The 18,514-nt window shown below is 41.6% G+C and overlaps 1 protein-coding gene across 1 annotated transcript in view; it reads left to right on the forward strand.

The window, feature by feature from the left end:
• Positions 1 to 3,672: 3,672 nt before the first annotated feature.
• Positions 3,673 to 18,514, forward strand: part of NME7 (NME/NM23 family member 7) — a 1,612,386-nt gene continuing 1,597,544 nt past the window's right edge. The window contains exon 1 of the mRNA XM_044071838.1: positions 3,673 to 3,762. Within this exon, the coding sequence (XP_043927773.1) occupies positions 3,673 to 3,762 (90 nt within the window). The remainder of the gene's footprint in view (positions 3,763 to 18,514) is intronic.

Consider the following 18,514-nt stretch of genomic DNA (forward strand, 5'->3'; position numbering starts at 1 on the left):
TGGTGATGACTTTCTCCACTGGTTGATAAAAAAAAATATGCCTGACCTTTGTTTAAAACTTAGGGACTAAAAAGATTTTGACTGCTTGTATCTCGCTGTCCATATCAATTGGCAAGATCTTCTAGTTTCTCAGTTGTTATATTATCTTTTTAGTCTCTTCCATATATCCTTAGCTGCCATAACTGAATCCTTTTTAATCCTTACTCCTAAATACTGTCATGTCCCCATAAATATGAGTATTGCTGGACCAGTTTGTGGGGGTACATAGCTTATAGCCTTTATCTTTATTAATTTTATATTCCCCCACACAAAAAAAATAAACAGAACTGTCTCAGAATATTCCATAACACAGATATGTCCGTTTCTGGTTCAATCAGGTACCAAATGTCTGCATATAAAGCCAACCTTTCTTGAACATCATACCAGTTATGTCCTTGAATTTGAGTCCCTTGTTTTCTTTGCTAGTGGTTCTAAATAAAACGCACATAACAAAGCCAGGTTCCTCTGTTCAAACACAACTTATCAGAGTGGAACCCTCCCACTTTGATTTTTGTTTCTGAACCCTCATATATCCTTCTAATTAACTATCCCAGGAAATACAAATGCTTCCATTGCCCTACTCATAGAAATCTCAGCTTACTCTGAATACTTTCTTTTCATCAAGACTCGCCAATAACCATGGAATCTTTGTACATTCTAGTTCCCTTTGGATCATCATTGTTCTGTTAGGGTCTATATCATATGAGTGAATCACACAAATTGTGAATGCTCATAATATCGAACGTACCGGACCTCAAAGTGCTTTTTCTGAGATCGCAGTACAGTGAAGAATGGGATATTTGCCCTTTCCTCACTGTAGTGCAATCTCTGAGTTGGAATATATATTTAGTGAGGGAGGGGCACAGCCCCCCACAATAGTAAGTTCAAGGTCTGGTACGTTTAATTATTATGAGCGTTCGCAATTTGTGGGATTCGCTCATATGATATAGACCCTTCTATTAATGTTGCCAGTTTTCCTCCTCTCCACAAAATGACATTGGCCAATTTCAATGAATTTTGGCTTCACTTTTTGCCATTCATTTAAGCATTATAACAGTAAACACTTTATAATCATTTTTTTAAATTGAAATGGGCCTATATGAAGCTGGATCAGATGGGCCTTCACTGTTTGGGTATTACAGCTGCCATAGCTATTTTCCAGGATGTCGGTGCCTCTCCTCCTTTTAAAATACTGTTAAAACGTTCCAGATCTGTATCACTTCCCTCCTAACTTTGAAAATTCCACCAGAATACCATCTGTCCCTGGATACTTTCCTGTAGATTGGTTATACATCACCATTTTTATCTTCTTTCATCCTGTCTTAACTGTTTGTTGTTCTATCTCTAACCATGGCATATTTAATAAATATTTCCATTTGTGCTTTTTCCTGATTCCTCACTTCTCTGCTTCATGTAGTTTCTAAAATATCTCAATACCTCTTCAGGATCTCTGGTTATTTTTCTTGGTATAGAGTCCATAAGTTTAGTGGCATCCCTTTCTACTTTCTGTTTCCTAAGTCATTGAGCATAAGTTTTTTTTTTTTTTTTTTTTTTTGTGCTCTGGAGTTATTAGCAAAAATCTGTTGCTTAAAAGCAGTCTTTCTAAACTAATGCATATTATGCAAGTACTCTTATTTTCTTTTTAGCACTCTGCAATTCTGCATCTTCATGTTCTGTGAGATTTCCCTTATTTTGGAATATTTTAACTTTTGTCATCCTCTCTATATAATTACTTCTTAACTAGATCTTTTTATATATATATTTTTTTTATTTTATTTTTACCCTTGTTTTTGAACTCTACTTTCGTTTTATTCCATTCACTATCTGTAATTCTGGAGTACTTTGTCTTCCCTAATAACTCCTGGATAATTTCCACTACCCATTCCTTAAATTCTTCTTTTTACCAGGTAGGTGAGGAAGCTCCAGTGTCTTCTTCAATACCCTGTCTTTTTATCTTAATTATTGGCACATGATCTGAAATAGTTATTGGATATGTGCCAGTTTTCAATTAAATGGACATGTTCCTGTGAAATATAATTTCTATCAGGTTTCGCCAGGTATTGTACCTTGGGATAATATGTAAATTCTCTGAGTTCCTGCTGCTGAATTCATACCTTTCATACCTAATATGTTCATAATTATTTTCAGGCATCTGTAGCGTCATCTTCTGAGGCAGAAAATGCTATTTTAAAAATAATTTTTCTCTGGGAAATATCAACAGACCAAGAGGCTAATTTCATGTCTGACCTGCATACCTGTTTGTTAAAGATTTCCAGTTAAATACCACCTGCTACCCTCCACAAACAAATGGTTTGGTGGAAAGGATTAGCAGCAAACACCCGGACAAAGCCAGTAATGGGGGAATATAGCCCCCAAACATATTCAGTGAATTCAGTTCTTACCGTAGCTCTCAACCTTAGCACAAAACCTGGATGAAGCCAATAATGGGGGAATACAGTCCCAAAAATAGGGACAAATTTCAAATATCCACCTTATACACTTAGAAAATTGCTAGAATAAAAGCTTTTGTGTTACCATGCACTTTCTGAAGAATATGAAGTCTGATATTCAAATGTGTCATTTTTAACATTTGTTAACCAGGAAAGTATGACTTGGAACAAAAGCTAATTTTTAGCAGAGGCCCAGGGAGAAACACTCCAGACAGACACATGTTTTTGTAAGATGGGAGGAAACAAAAACAGGGAGGGCATACAGACTCGACACAGAAGGTAAGGCACCCCAGCCAAGAATCAAACCAGAGAACATGTAGCTGTCAGGCAACAATGCTACCACTGCACCAATGCACTACTGGCTTCGCAAGGACACAAATACAGAAACCACAGATTTTATGAGGAACAGAACAAGTATGAGGGAAAAATCTGCAACATTTTTACAAATGGTGGTGGGTAGGGAATTCAGGCTCTTGCCACCTGGGCCCAAGGTACAGGGTTCAAGCCTTATTCTTTACCTACCACCATGTAGCACTTGGGGCATTTCACACACAAACACACACACACACACACACACACACACACACACACACACACACACACACACACACACACTCACACACTGAAAAGCATCCTGTCTGTTATCTTCAGTGAAGTCCTCCTCTCAGCTATAGTAAACCCATCAGAAGCAGCAGAAACTGTTTCAGTTCCTGCTCGCAAACCTGAAACTGTCCGCTTCAGTTCCTGCTTGCAAACCTGAAAATATGTGCACTGCATGATGATGTCAGCATACCCATGGTGCAGATGTGACGAAGGGTGTTCTTAAAGAAACACGCCCTAAAAAAAACAACATTTTTCTTTAAATTAAAAGAAAATTAACTAGTCAGCCGATTCCAGGGGGGGTGCAAATGCACCCCCTTGCACCTTCCTGCGGGCGCCCTTGCAACAGGTGCTCCAGGAATCAACAAGTTTGTCACAGCTTGAGCTTCTTTGTGATAGGGATCCCTAGACTTAGTATTGGATGAGTGGGATGGTGACTGTGATTCCTACAAGGAATATGTCATGGACTATGTGTTGAATTTCAGAACTAGGCTTATGGAGCTCATGGGATTGGCACATGAGCAACTTGTACAAGTAAACTGTTGCAAACAAGTCTGATTTTGACTTGACAGAACACAGGAACATGCGGCTGGACAAAAAAGGTGATGGTGTGTCTTCCAATTTCACAAACAAGTGCAGGCAGCATGGAAGCCTTTTCACTGTTGTGAGGAAGGTAAGCAATGTTAACGTGGTGGAGTGATCAGGCAGAATCATAAAATCTACCATAGTAGACATCTGTTCTGCACATCTGCAGTTTGTCATAGACTGAATTAGAGCAGTGTCTTGTATTAGAGCTTCTCAGTAAGACTTAGTGCGTCACTTCAGTAGATGAGGCAGCTCTGTGAAGGCCGCTATCCTTTCCAAAGTTCAGGAAATATTGAGCAGTACTACAAGGATTTAGGGGTGTATACATTTTTGTGCTAGGGTGCACTCAACTTGTATTGCATCATATAGATACAGGTACCCAGTGGTCAATTGGAAGGGCTGAGCAAGAAAGATACAAAACCCAGATTTTAGTCAAGCAAGTCATCTCCTTATTGAAGAACATGATTGTGGGAGACCAAGTAAAATAAATCTGTCTCCCTGAGCAAAAGGCTTAAATGAAACAATTATTATAAGTAAGCAGTTTATGAGTAATCAAGTTAGTTAAAATCAATTTAAACTTTCAAAAAGTCAGTTAGTGGATATGTGCAATAGTTTGAAATGAACACTAGAGGGTGTAGGAGGTTAACTTAAATTCAGTAAGATGAAGGCAGTTATTTAAAAGTTTTTAACATTTTATACATTTTAACCTTTTAAGAGTTTTTAAGTATGTTTTTTAATATTCATTATTAGTTCATTGGGAAATGTTTTATTAAACTTTAAAAGTATAATAAGTTGAGTTATTTAATAGAAATGGATTTGTTAGTATTTGATGTTGTATTAACAAGGAGTTTCTAAAGTTTGGTATCTTGTAAGTTTAATAAGGTTTAACCTGAATGAAATAGGTGTGATTAATTAATTGTTCAATTAAATTAATTGAAACTGTATTTAAATAGAATGTAGTTTTGTATGAGTTGTAGTGCATCTGATGAAGTGTCCTAAACGAAAACGCAGGTGTGGAGACATAGCGTTTGTGCTTTCAACAGTCTTGGTTTTTGTGTGCTGAACAGCTTTTCTATCTGTTCTTTGTGTTTGTGCTCTCAACAGTTTGGACTTTGTGTGCTGAACAGCTTTTGGATTTTTTTCTGTACCAGCCGGAATTGTGGTAATAAAATTCTACATTTTATCCAACAAGGTTGGCGTAGCCTTTCTCCTCTGGTGCTTTTTTACCCAGCAATTATTATACAGTTTTAGCTGACTGACCAGAAAGAACAATACATGTTTCTGAAAAAATCCTGTCTGATGGTGCATTCTTACTATAACCTTGACCATGCTGAATAAATAAATCTTTTTCTGTATAACTGCGCTAAAAAAAAAAAAACATGAGAATATGCTTATGTCAGGAGAAGAAATAATAATCTAAGTCACACGGATCTAGACTCTATTTGAATTGAGAGGATTCCATTCTTTATTTATTTCTCATAAAAAATCTCATTTCTTCACAGTCACACACATGTATCTGAAATCAGGTAATCTGGATTACGGGATGATGTCATCACAGGTGGCATCGGGTCACATAATCCTCTCATCCAGTGGTAGTTCCCCATCACAAAACTGAAAGATATGAATATGCACAGACTTTTGACATTCACATGCTATGCCAGCATAGTCTTTTACCGGCACACTTTTTTCCTCGGCTTTTAACGAAAATCATTTTATTAGCAACAAATGCATCCTGTCTGCCTACAATGTTAAGATTCTGACACACACAGGTTTTTGTTTTTTTTTATTTTATTTAAACACATCATCATAAATTCTTCTAAAACTGATCAGTCAAACTGTTTGTATGTTTTGCAGTTTTAACTTTGATAAAACTAGAAATAATGCAAGAATAATTGTAACCAGCATAATTTCTATTCCGTAGCATAAAAAGCCCTAATTCTTGAATAGTTCCAGACATGACGTCATCCAAATCCGTATAGGAAAATTCCTTTAAATGCATCCTGTTCTAGATTGTTAGTGTAAATCCATGATGCCTCGGTTTTGCTGCCTGGAATTTTTAAGGGTTACAGTCTTTACAGTTTGAGTTTTTCTTCCTCCAACATTTCTGATTTTTTTTTTCTGAACGTAGGGTGTTTGTTTGATTAACAGCTTGTCTTGCATATCCAAGGTAACAACCCCCCACCCCCCACCCTTCAATCTTTTTGGAAATTACTGGTAGGCTTTGTTGACACAAATGAAGCACATTTTGTTACATTGTCCAATAGATGAGGTGGCCAGGAAAAGTTACAGTTCATTGGTGTCTTGTCTAATGCAGGAGGTAGGGTTGATTAGAGTCCAGTAATAATACCATCAGTACAATTATCCAATTGAGATGGTGCTGAGTGTATTCTGATACATTAAGCAATGTCTTCTGTGAGTTGATGCCCATTTCCCTTACTGATAAAAATTGCTGTCAGGTTGATGTTAAGGGTTCAGAAGGCAATATAGTTCACCTTACTGCAAGTTTTGCTAAGAATTATCTCATATTGGCTTGTTTCAGTCGGGTAGGTTGCTTGTTGCTGGGTGCAGGTAATCACTGTATTTGTTTATATTTGCATATATTTATCTATGCATTTATGTGCATTTGTTTAGGTTTATATGTCTGTATATGTGTACATGAATGCATGTGTACTTGTGTATACATACAGTATATGTACATATAGTATTTTTTGCGTATATACATGCATGTTTGTATTTGGTTGTGTGTGTAAGTATATGTATACAAATGTGTACTTAAATGTGTGTGTGTGTGTATGTATATGTATATGTGTATATATATATATATATATATATATATATATATATATATATTTGCATATATGTATACGTGTGTGTATTCATGTATGTATGTGTGTGTATAATATATACACATACATACATAGATATTTGTCTTTGTATTTAAGTTTTTGCACATGCAGTTAACATTTTTTTTAATTTGATTCGACTCGCTCCTTTTTTATGGCTCAACTATGACCCTTAGCATTTCTCTTCCCCTATGTGCTCTGAGACTGGTAATATTCACACATACAAATCTTCACTCTTGTTTTTTTCTTTTAGCTTGTCTTGGTACCACCCCCGAGTGTAATTTTCTTTATTTTTCTCAAATACTTCCAAGACTTGCACATAGTTGCTAAGCTCTAATTATAGCTCTGCCCTTAGCAGCATAATTCTTTTTTGAGTTCAGATAACCACCATTCTCCTCCCCTGTAGCATCACAGTATTTCACACACAAGTGAATCCCACTGCCATCTGTTTGATGCATCTGCTTGTTTTATCTGAGCTGAACTTTGGTGGGCTACCCACCACAACTCTGAGCTGAGATACCAGATGACTATAGGCTTCTGAGCTTCCCAATAAACATAATTTGCTTGTTTTTTTTCTTGATTATAGTATTTACTGCACTTTTTATTGTACTCTGCCTATTTAAAATCTTTTGGCTTTTCCCGGTTAGGGGTTGTCACAGTGGTGTATCAGCAGTCTACAGATTGATTGGCAGTGGTGTTTTTAGTGTCGAGTGGCCAGCCCGGTGCCAAACCTTCACAGAAGGCACATACATACACACATACACCTATCTGCATGTCTTTAAAACTCACTTGACTGCTGGGAGGACATTCACACTCTGCACAGAAGGCACTCCAGCTGTTTTTTTAATACTATAAACTAAACTGCATTGTTTGTACTGCATTTGCCTGTCTTACTGTGCCTATTAAATGATATTTTCTTGCTGTTTTCAGTGTTTGCAAAACTTTTTTTGCTATTTTCACTGTTTGCAAAGTAATTGTTGCTACTTTTCACTGTTTGCAAAGCATCTGTTCTGTTCTTTTTCCCACCAAGCAGTGTTCTAAGTAGCCAATTTGTTTGCTTTTTAAAGCACTCTTTAGTGTCTCCTTGCTGTTTTAGCTGTTTAAAACATTTAGCGTCTCACTGCTGTTTTTCTGCTGTTTAAAACATTTTTTAGTGTTTCCTGCCTAAATTAGTGTAGCTATAGCTGTACCATAGTCCAGATACAGGTTTGCAGCATCTGGATCTGTTTGTAGTACTGGCTGTTGTATACTAAGCCATCTTTGATTGGAAGGGGCCCTACTGCACCCTTGTGAGAGAAATGTGTTGATTGGAACCTGCCTGGTGAAGGGTGATTGGTCTAGGGTTTGGAGTAAGCACCCTCACTTGTTCTTTTAATTTTTTTTTTTTTTTTTTGAAGTATTTAGCTTCTGGTATTTAACCCTGCATTTGAGCAGGTTTCTGCTTATTTGATCTGAGCTAAACTGAGGTGGGCTAACAGCCACATCTTTTAACCAAGATACCAGATGACTAGAGGCTTCTCAGCTTCCCAAAAAACATAAGTTGCCTGTTTTTGCTTGATTATACCATTTACTGCACTTTTTATTGTACTCTGCCTATTTAATACTGTTTCTTAATACTGTAAACTAAACTGCACTGTTTGTACTGCTTTTGTCTGCCTTACTGTGCCTGTTAAATCATATTTTGTTGCTGTTTTCACTGTTTACAAAGCTTTTATTTTTATTCCTCTTATATTTTCACTGTTTTCAAACACTTGTTGCTACTACTGCCGTGCAGTTGTGCCCCTTAGCCGGACATATAATTTCAGACATTTTTCCCTTTAAATACAGCAGGAGGACATTAGTGTATTCCTCATCTTTAGTGCATTTCCTTGGGTAACCTGTAGGCAGTTTACCCCCTGAGGCCTCTGATGCATACTTTTCACTATCATTTTGGTCCACCTATGTGCATTGTATATTTTGCAAATACTGTAAATATGTGCTTACTCTGAGAACCTTATGTACATTTTTTGCACTAGTACTGTAAGATCTGTGATCACATATCTGTATTATAAGCTTGTATTGCATTTAACTGTTTTTGCCTTTTATTTGTTCGCATTCTACCACTTGTTATCCGTCTACTTTTATTGCATTTAACTGTCTTGCCTTCTAAAAAATGTCAGCATTCTACTAATTGTTATTCTTTAATAACCATGTATTTACACTGTAACTTCTTGGAGTTTTTCTCCCCAGGACTCCACTGAAAGTGGACATTAGCTGTCCAGTCAGATTATCTTGGTAAAACAAATGTTAAATAAAATAAATAAATAGAATAAATAACAATTTCTGGTCTAAGAAGTATTTCTAGTGAAATGTGACCTATTAAACAGCCAGCCAAAAGTCCCATCAGAAACACCCATCTACAAAGCACCTCCTAGATCAGGCTTGAAAGCACCCCATTTGTGATAACAGTTCTTCAAACCTAGCATTATGGACAGTTGGACTACCCCTGATGATGTCCTTCAAGGATGCATCTCCAGTCATAACATATGGGTTTCCTGCCTCAGGCAGCCCTTTGGTCGGCCGGATTCCAAAGTCTGGGTCTGGCCTCGGCTGATGTCGCTCTTTCCCCGATGTCAGAACGTCTGGGGTATAAAGGCATCAGCCGACGCCATCTTCCTCAGTCTTTCTTGCCGCGCGGTGCCTGAAGCAGAAGCAGTTCGCAAGTGCCGGTCGGCCAGCTCCTTTGATTCAGCTACCGAAGACTTCGAAAAAGCTAAGTACCCCGTTGGGGACTCTTTCTTGCCTCAGCCGATGTCAGATAAAGTAAATAATTGTTTAACTTGTGGGAAACAAATACCTCATAAGGATTTCCACTCTTACTGTCTCCCTTGCTTAGGCCCAGACCACGACGTCTCAGCCTGCTCTGCCTGTGCTTCCTTCAACCGACGAACGCTTAGGCGTCGGTCGGAGTTTGCAGAGGAATATTTTGGGGCTAACTTTGCGTATATAATGCCGTCGGAGACTCCGACTTCACATGTAGTTAAAAAACGGAAGGACAAGGACCGACCCTCGCGGCCCGCGGTTTCGGCTGAAACCTCGGTCAGGCCTACCGCGAGTGTCTCGGTTTCGGCTGAAACCGAGTCCTCGGTGCTTCCTGTTACTGAAACCTTACAACCGACTACCTCGGCCTCGGAGGCTCCGGCCGAGTCTGTTATTGAACTACCTACGGAAACCGGTGTCCAGGACATGTCCGACACCATTCCTTTAGACAAGTCCACTCCTGCACGTGGTGCAGCCAGACCCCCTGCATCCATGTCCATTAAGGCCTTCTCTAGGGCTAAAGCTGCCAAGCTTGCCAAAGCTTTGCCTCCCAAGTCTACCTCTCAGAGGCCTTCTACCAGCACTCAAATTCTCAGCCTAGCAGAGGACCTTATCTCCTTAATTAGAGGTTCTCAACCTCACCCAGACAGGGGCTCTCTTCCACCTCCAGACAAAAGGCCCAGGGTTGAGCCCTCTGACCCCCACTCTTCAGATGAGTCTACGGATGAATCTGTGTTGTCAGAACACCAGCAGGAGGCTTATTCGGCCCACGAGGATTCTGATGCTGAAGAATCTATTCCTTCGGCCTCCCCTCCTGAAGAGTTTTCTTTTGGTGAGACACTGCATTCCATTAGAGAGCATTTCCAATGGCAGGGCCAGGAATTTTCTGATTCCAGAAAAAGATTAAGGACCTTTTTACACTTACCTCAGCATAGGCCTTTGGCTATACCTCCTGTTTTGAATGTTATTGATGATGTATACTCTGATGCTAGTACAGCCCCTGATTCTCTCCCTCTGGCTCCTGCCAAACCTGATAGGTACTACAGGGTTCTGGATTCTCATTTTCACCTGTACAAGGCCCACACTGCAGACCCAGAAACCATTTCACAGGACCCTAAAGGGGTTGCAGCTGCCACTGCTAAAAATCCTTTACCTTCTGAAAGGGAATTTAGAGCTTTAGAGCGATGGGGAAAGAAAGTTTATACTTCTGCAACTCTTTCTATGAGGGCATTAAATTGTCAATTCCATATGATTCAGTACCAAGAGTATTTGTTAGATGAATTGTATAAGAAACTTTCCTCCTCTGAGCCCCTTGACCGTAAATCTCTTCAGGATCTGGTACATAACTCTCAGCAGGTTAGCAACCATTTTCTGCAATGTGGCTATGATGCACTGGAAGCTTCATGTAGGTCAGCAATGACAGGGGCAGTTATACGAAGGCATGCCTGGTTCAAGGAGCAAGCTCTACCGGACCATGTTAAAGCTAAGCTCCTGGATGCTCCAATGGAAAAACAAAAATTATTTGGTTCCACGGCCCAGAAGGTCTTAAAGAAGTTTGAAGAAAAGGCAAAATCTGTGCAAACAGTCAAGGATTTTCTGCAGGTACAACCACCGAGATTTAGCAGAAATTGGCCTAGTAAGAATTGGTCCTTTCCAGACTCAGACAGATCACAGAGAGGCAGGAACAGGCATACCAGAGGCAGGGGGCAAGCTAGAGGCCACTACAGAGGCCGTCAGTGGCAGCCACCCAACCAGAGAGGTAGTGCAGCTACAGCAACAACAACTGTTACACCAGGACAAACACAATGACTTATTCCTGACTCCGCCGACCAGGGCTCAATTAGAAGCACCATTGGGTGGAAAGCTTTCTTTATTTTCAGAAAATTGGCATTACATTACAAGGGACTCATGGACACTACAAATAATAGACAAAGGATACAGGTTCCATTTCCACACATTGCCAAAAAGACAAGGAATGCCAGACCTGCCACCAAATCAGAGGGCGGAGGCTTTGAAGCAAATCACCAAATTGCTACAAATGAATGCCATAGAAACGGTTCCTCTATCAGAACAAGGCCAAGGTTTTTATTCAAGGCTATTCCTTGTTCCAAGAAAAGAAAATCAATGGAGGCCTATTCTCGATCTGTCCGCACTGAACACTTACCTCATTGTGCCGAAATTCAAGATGCTGACCCTACAGCAGCTTCTTCCCATGCTGGGCAAGGAGTCTTGGCTGGTGACTCTAGATCTCAAGGAGGCATACCTGCATGTCCCCATTCGACAAAGTTGCAGAAGACACCTCAGATTTCTTGCAGGATCAGAGCATTATCAGTTCTCAGCATTGCCCTTTGGCTTATCTACTGCGCCCAGAGTGTTCACGAAATGCCTGGCATCAGTAATTGCACACTGCAGACTTCACGGGATTCAAATCTACCCATATCTGGATGACTGCCTGATACAAGCGGACAGCAAGACAAAATTGTTAAAGGACTTGGACTGTGCCATCCAGCTACTACAGGCCTTGGGATACACAGTCAACATCCAAAATTCAAGACTGGTGCCATCCCAAAGGATAACCTTCTTGGGTGCAGATCTGGATACAACCACCCAAATGGCCTTTCTCACAGAAGAAAAACAGAAACAACTTCCAGATTACATCAAGAATCTGACAAGACAAACTCAGCTAACTGCAAGGAAAAATCCTGCAGGCCCTGTGTTTCATGGCATCATGCATAATACTAATCCCACAAGCCAGGCTACATATGAGAAGATTGCAATGGTACCTAAGGAGTGTATGGACACAGCACAGTCACAGCTTAGAAACTCTGATTCCAATCATACCTTGCCTTCAGAAGGAATTCCTGTGGTGGGCTCTAGCCTGCCAGACCAACAGAGGGTTGCCTTTCTTGAAACCAAAAGCAAACCAAACCATCACCACGGACGCTTCAGACCGAGGTTGGGGAGCACACATGGAGGGCAAATGTATCCAAGGGCTATGGTCTCAAGGGCAGCTGCAAATGCACATAAACCAAAAGGAAATCCTGGCAGTGATGCATGCAATCGAGGCTTTCAAACCTTTCCTTCAACAAGGCCACCTGCTAATAAGGACAGACAACACCACAGTTATGTGGTACATAAACAAGCAAGGAGGCACGCATTCTTGCCCTCTATGCAGACTGGCTATGAATCTATGGGATCTTTGCTTGAAACACAGTATACAACTACAGGCCCAGTTCGTGACAGGGAAAGACAATACTCTGGCAGACAGCTTAAGCAGAACTACCATGGATGCACACGAATGGATGCTGCACCCAGACATCTTCTTACTCATAACACAGGCATGGGGAAGGCCTGAGATAGATCTGTTCGCCTCACCCCACAATCATCAACTGAAAATTTTTTGCACAAGAACATACCATCCACAAGCATGGAAGGTGGACTCTCTCTCATTCAGCTGGAAAGCCCGAAAAGTCTATGCTTTCCCACCAATCCCATTAATGTCCAAGGTTTTACTGAAGAACAGGGCAGAACAGCCAAAAGTGATTCTGATAGCTCCAGACTGGCCAAGGCAGCATTGGTACCCACTGTTGAGGAGCTTATCACAGACGAAACCGTGGCCTCTCCCATCATGGCCTCTTCTTCTGACGCAGAACAATTACAAGATCCTGCATCCCAACCTAAAGACCTTGCAGCTAACTGCCTGGAGAATACCATGACTCCTTCCCAGGACAGCTTATCCCAGAGGGTAAAGGACATTATTATGGAAGCTCGCCGCCCTTCCACAAGGAAGGCATACTCAGCAAAATGGAAAAGATTTCTCAGTTGGAACACAACAAAAGGCCTTGATGTGACAGTGATGAACATGTCACATATACTGGAATACTTAGCAGAATTGTTCCACAATGGCCTGTCTTATTCTTCCATTAAAATACATGCCTCAGCAATTTCAGCAGAATACAATGTAAATCCTCCTGTCTTTTCACATCCTCTCTTAAGACAATTTTTCAGAGGAATCAAAAACATCAAAAACATCAATCCTCCAAGGAGACCACCTTTACCTACTTGGGACCTTAACTTTGTGCTGGAAAAACTAACACTTCCTCCATTTGAACCAGCAGCATCGGCAGATCCACAGTTTCTATCCTGGAAAACTGCATTCCTTCTGGCCATAACTTCAGCAAGAAGAGTATCTGAGTTACAAGCTTTAATGGCAGTGCAGCCTTTTCTTATTTTTCATCAGGACAGAGTTTCATTAAGAACCAACCCAACCTTTATGCCAAAGGTGGTATCTAGAGTATCCTTGAACCAAGCAATTCATTTGCCTACATTCTTCCCAAATCCACAAAATAAAGGGGAGAAACTTCTACACACTCTGGATATCCACAGACAATTGCGCTACTATTTGGACAGAACTAAAAGTTACAGAAAGACTGACCAACTGTTTGTAGCATATGCTGCTGGGACACAAGGAAAAGCAATTTCCAAACAGACAATCTCAAAATGGATAGGAAATTGCATTCGCTTTTGCTACTCCTTTCATGGAAAGACTGTTCCTGTGAATATTAGGCCTCATTCCACGAGAGCCACAGCCACCACTACAGCCTTCCTAAGAGGGGTGGCTACCAAGGACATCTTAGAAGCTGCTACATGGAGCTCCGTGCATACTTTTGCCAAGCATTACAATTTACCCTTATACTCCAGATCCAGAGCAGGCTTTGCTGCTGCAGTCCTGCAGGGTCTCTTAACTACACCATCATTTTCTTAGTACCTCCACCCCAAGATTGGCTATGGTATTCTACCCATATGTTATGACTGCAGATGCATCCTTGAAGGACATAATACAGTTTTGTACCTACCATAAATGTAGATGTCTGATAGGTATGCATCTGCAGTCAGGTTTACCCTCCCACCTTCCCCCCTGTGGTATTCCTAGGGTGCTTACCCCTTCATTAGCTAGCTGGGGGAATCTGTTATGGTGTATTTGTTTGTATTAATATATTTATATATATGCATATATTTTTGCATTATGTTTGCAATTTTTTGGCATTTTCTCCAAATTTAGCCTTCATAGAGGGCACCTGGCATCTGGGGCAAAAAAAACTGAGGAAGATGGCATCGGCTGATGCTTTTATACCTCAGATGTTCTGACGTCGGGGAAAGAGCGACATCAACCGAGGCCAGACCCAGACTTTGGAATCCGGCCGACCGAAGGGCTGCCTGAGGCAGGACAACCCATATGTTATGACTGCAGATGCATACCTATCAGACATCTACATTTATGGTAGGTACAAAACTGTACTTTCTTCATGTCTCACTGTTGCAGTCATCACTCTTGGCATTATCTGCCTGCAGGTAGCTCTCAGTCGGCCCGAATACCAGAGTCTTAGGATTTTTGCGTCGGATGCTGTCCACTTCTTCCATGATGTCAGGTCATCAGGGGTATAAAACAGGCAGCCGATGCCATTACATCATTCTTTCGTGCCGAGAAGGAGCCTGAAGCAGAAGCAGTTCGCAAGTGCCGGACGGCCGCTACCTGAAATTTTCGTTTTTTGAGTTTCAAACCTGAAGTCTTCTAAAGCTAAGTACCCCTTTGGGGATTCTTTTTTCTTGCTCTAACTAATGTCAGAAAAAGTTAACAATTGTCTTGCCTGTGGAAAGCAAATCCCTCACAGAGATTTTCATTCTTACTGCGTCACCTGATTAGGCCCAGACCACGACATTCCCCGCTTTCGGTTTTGTGCCTTGTTTAACACCCGAACCATTCGTCATCGGGTTATTTTTGTCGCTAAATTCTTTCGCTCTCATTCTCCGTATTCTGAAATGGCTTTGATAAGCCATCCGACTAACGATCTTCCGAAAAAGTGTAAAGATAAAGACAGAGACAGACCACATGGGTCCAAACTGCCGACGATGCTTCCGTTAAGCTAGTCACCAGTCCGCCGGTACTCAGTTGGGCACCTTTGCAGCCCCTGATGCCCACTTTTACAGATTAGCAGGCCTCTGCTGAGACCCATTCAGAGTCCGGTATGCCGCGAGATGCTTCTTAGACTATGGAACCTGCGGATGTCTCTACCCTGGATGGGTCCGGAGCCGCTGTACAGGCACCGGCTTCTGAGGGTGTATTCCAACCTACCAATGTTTGCTTTAAACCGACAACTTCGTTTTCAGCTAAAGCTACCGAGTTTCTCAGGCCCAGAGTACGCACTATGCCTAGAAAACTGACGACCAAAGTGCATGCTCAGGCTCCCATGCTACAAAAACAAATGCTTAGAATGGCTGAAGACCTTATCACCCTAATTAGAGGAAGCCAGCCTTCCATGGCTAAGAGACAAAGGATTGAGTTTCTAATTCTGTCCAATGACTCTGACCCTTCTGATTGCCAGGACATACCCTTATCAACCTTTAAGGATTCAGATGCAGAGGAATCCATTCCCTCTGCCTCCCCTCCAGAGGATTTTTCTTTTGGTGAAAAATTGCATACTTTAAATGAGCATTTCCGCTGGGAATGCCAGGACTATCCTCAGTCCAAAAAGAAACTCTGAGAATTTTTAGAATTGCCTCAGCACAGGCCTCTAGCTATAACCCCTGTCCTTCATGTTGTAGATGTCTTCATGGAATCCAGTCTTACCCCAGACACTTTACCACTGGCCCCTAGAAAACCTGACCGGTACTACAGAGTACCTGATTCTCACAAATTTCTCTTTAGGTCCCTGGGAAATTATCTCTATATCCTCAGTAGGATTCTTAAAGGTATTAAGGCTACTACAGCCAAAAACCCTACTCCTTCAGACAGGGATTCTAGAGCTTTAGACAGATGGGGTAAGAAGGTATATACCTCTGCAACTCTTGCCATCAGGGCATTGAATTTCTAGTTTCACTTGTTGAAGTACCAGCAACATATTATGGAACTAATTAAACAAAAAATTGTGTTTTTTCCAGATTGTGCAGAGAGTTAATGCATTCTTCAAACCAAGTTAGTAAGCATACTTTGCAGTGTGGCTTTGCCCTAGAAGCATCTTGCAGTGCTGCAGTCACTGGGTCTGTACTGAGAAGGCATGCTTGGCTGAAGGAACAAACCTGGCCAGACCATGTCAAATCCAGTTTACTAGCGTTCCTTTAAATCAGGACCGTTTAGCACCAAAGCAGAAGAGGTTCTTAAAAAGATGGAAGAAAAAGCTAAATCTTTGCAAACTGTTAAAAAAATTCTTACAAGTGCAGCCACCTAGATTCAGTAGGCATTGGCCTTCTAAAAACTGGTCCTTTCCAGACCCTTCCAGTTCTTCTCAGTCGAAAAACAGGGGAACCAGACCACCAAGAGTACAGTCTCAGGGTATGCAGAGATCTAAACAATGGAGTGTTCCCACCTCAAAAACAGGGAGTGGTAAGCCACCCTCTTATGGAAAAAGTTCACAATGACTTTACAATTATCCTTCCCAGCCCTGCCCAACTACTTGTGCCCCTAGGAGGAAACCTTGCCCTTCATACCAAAATCTGGATGTCCATTACTCAGGACCGATGGATTCTAAACATTGTATCCCAGGGGTACAGCTTCTACTTCCATTCACTGACAACCCCAAGCGGGTTTCCAGACCTTCCTTCAAACCAGTGGGCAGAGGCTCAAAAGCAAGTACTTTCCCTGTTCAATATCAGGGCCATTCAACATGTTCCACTACAACAAAAGGGACAGGGTTTCTACTCCAGACTGTTCCTGGTGCACAGAAAAGAAGGCTCATAACGCCCTATCACAGATCTTTCAATTCTCAATACTTTTCTGGTGATCCCAAAATTCAAAATGCTTACCCTGCAACAGCTTCTCCCTGTGCTATCCAAGGATGCCTGGTTAGTCACCCTAGACTTAAAAGAAGCTTATCTGCACATCCCCATAAGGGAGTCTTGCAGGAAATATTTACGCTTCAGGGCAGGCTCTATGCACTATCGGTTCTCTGCACTCAAGAATATCTACTGCACCCAGAGTATTCACAAAGTGCCTGGCTTCAGCCATTGCATACTGCAGGCAGAGAAATATCCAAATTTTCCCATACATGGACGATTGCCTGATTCAGGCGGACTGTCAGGAATTGCTACATCAGCACCTGGCATTTGAAAAAAGACTCCTAGCTTCATTGGGGTACACCATCAATGAAAAGAAATCACAACTGGTACCCAGTCAAAAAATTGTATTCCTGGGAGCAAGCTTCAACACAACTTCCCAGATGGCATTTCTCACTTCAGAAAAACAGGTCTATTTGAACAACTACTTCAAACAAATGGACACCAAAACCCAGCTATCTGCAAGGAAAATACTGCAAGCCCTAGGGTTTGTGGCCTCATGCTTTCTGCTAATTCCATATGCAAGACTGCATATGAGGAAACTTCAATGGTACTTGAAAAGTCTTTGGTGCCAACATTCCAGGACCTGGAAACAGTCATTCCTATCATACCTTGTCTAAGGGCAGATTTCCTTTGGTGGGCAGAAGCATGCAACCACAACAAGGGACTGCCTTTTACTCAACCCCTCGCTGTCCAAATCCTGATTACAGACTCCTCGGACTATGCATGGGGGGCTCACATGGCAGACAAATGCATTCAGGACAAGTGGAGCCCAGGACAAATCCTCTAGCACATCAGTCAAAAAGAGATGTTAGCTGTACAGTATGCTCTGATAGCCTTCAAATACCTAATCCTTCCAGGACAGCTGCTAAAAACAGGCAACACCATAGTTATGTGGTACATAAACAAGCAGGGGGTAACCCATTCTTACCCACACTGCAGGTTAGCCATGGCCCTGTGGAACACAGCCTTGAGCAACCAAGTGGATCTATAAGCTCAATTCCTGCCAGGCAAACAGAATTCACTGGCAGATGACTTGAGCAGAAATCTCCTGGACCCACACGAGTGGAAATTGGAGCCCAACACCTTCAACCTTCTAATCCAGAGGTGGGGACACCGGAGGTGGACCTCTTTGCCTCCTCCAAGAACCACCAGTTGAGCAGATTTTTCACCAGCAACCCTCACAGCAGGGCCTGGAAGGGTGGATGCCTTATCCTTCAAATGGGAACACTTCTCAATTTATGCCTTTCCACCTCTACCCTTCCTCTCAAAGGTACTACTCAAGATCAGACAGGACAGCTCAAGGGCAATTCTTATTGCCCAAGACTGGCCACGCCAGCACTGGTACCCACTCTTACCCAGTCTAAC

This window comes from Protopterus annectens, chromosome 5.part0, assembly GCF_019279795.1.
Source record: "Protopterus annectens isolate FY-2018-M chromosome 5.part0, PAN1.0, whole genome shotgun sequence".
In the NCBI taxonomy this organism is placed as follows: Eukaryota; Metazoa; Chordata; order Ceratodontiformes; family Protopteridae; genus Protopterus; species Protopterus annectens.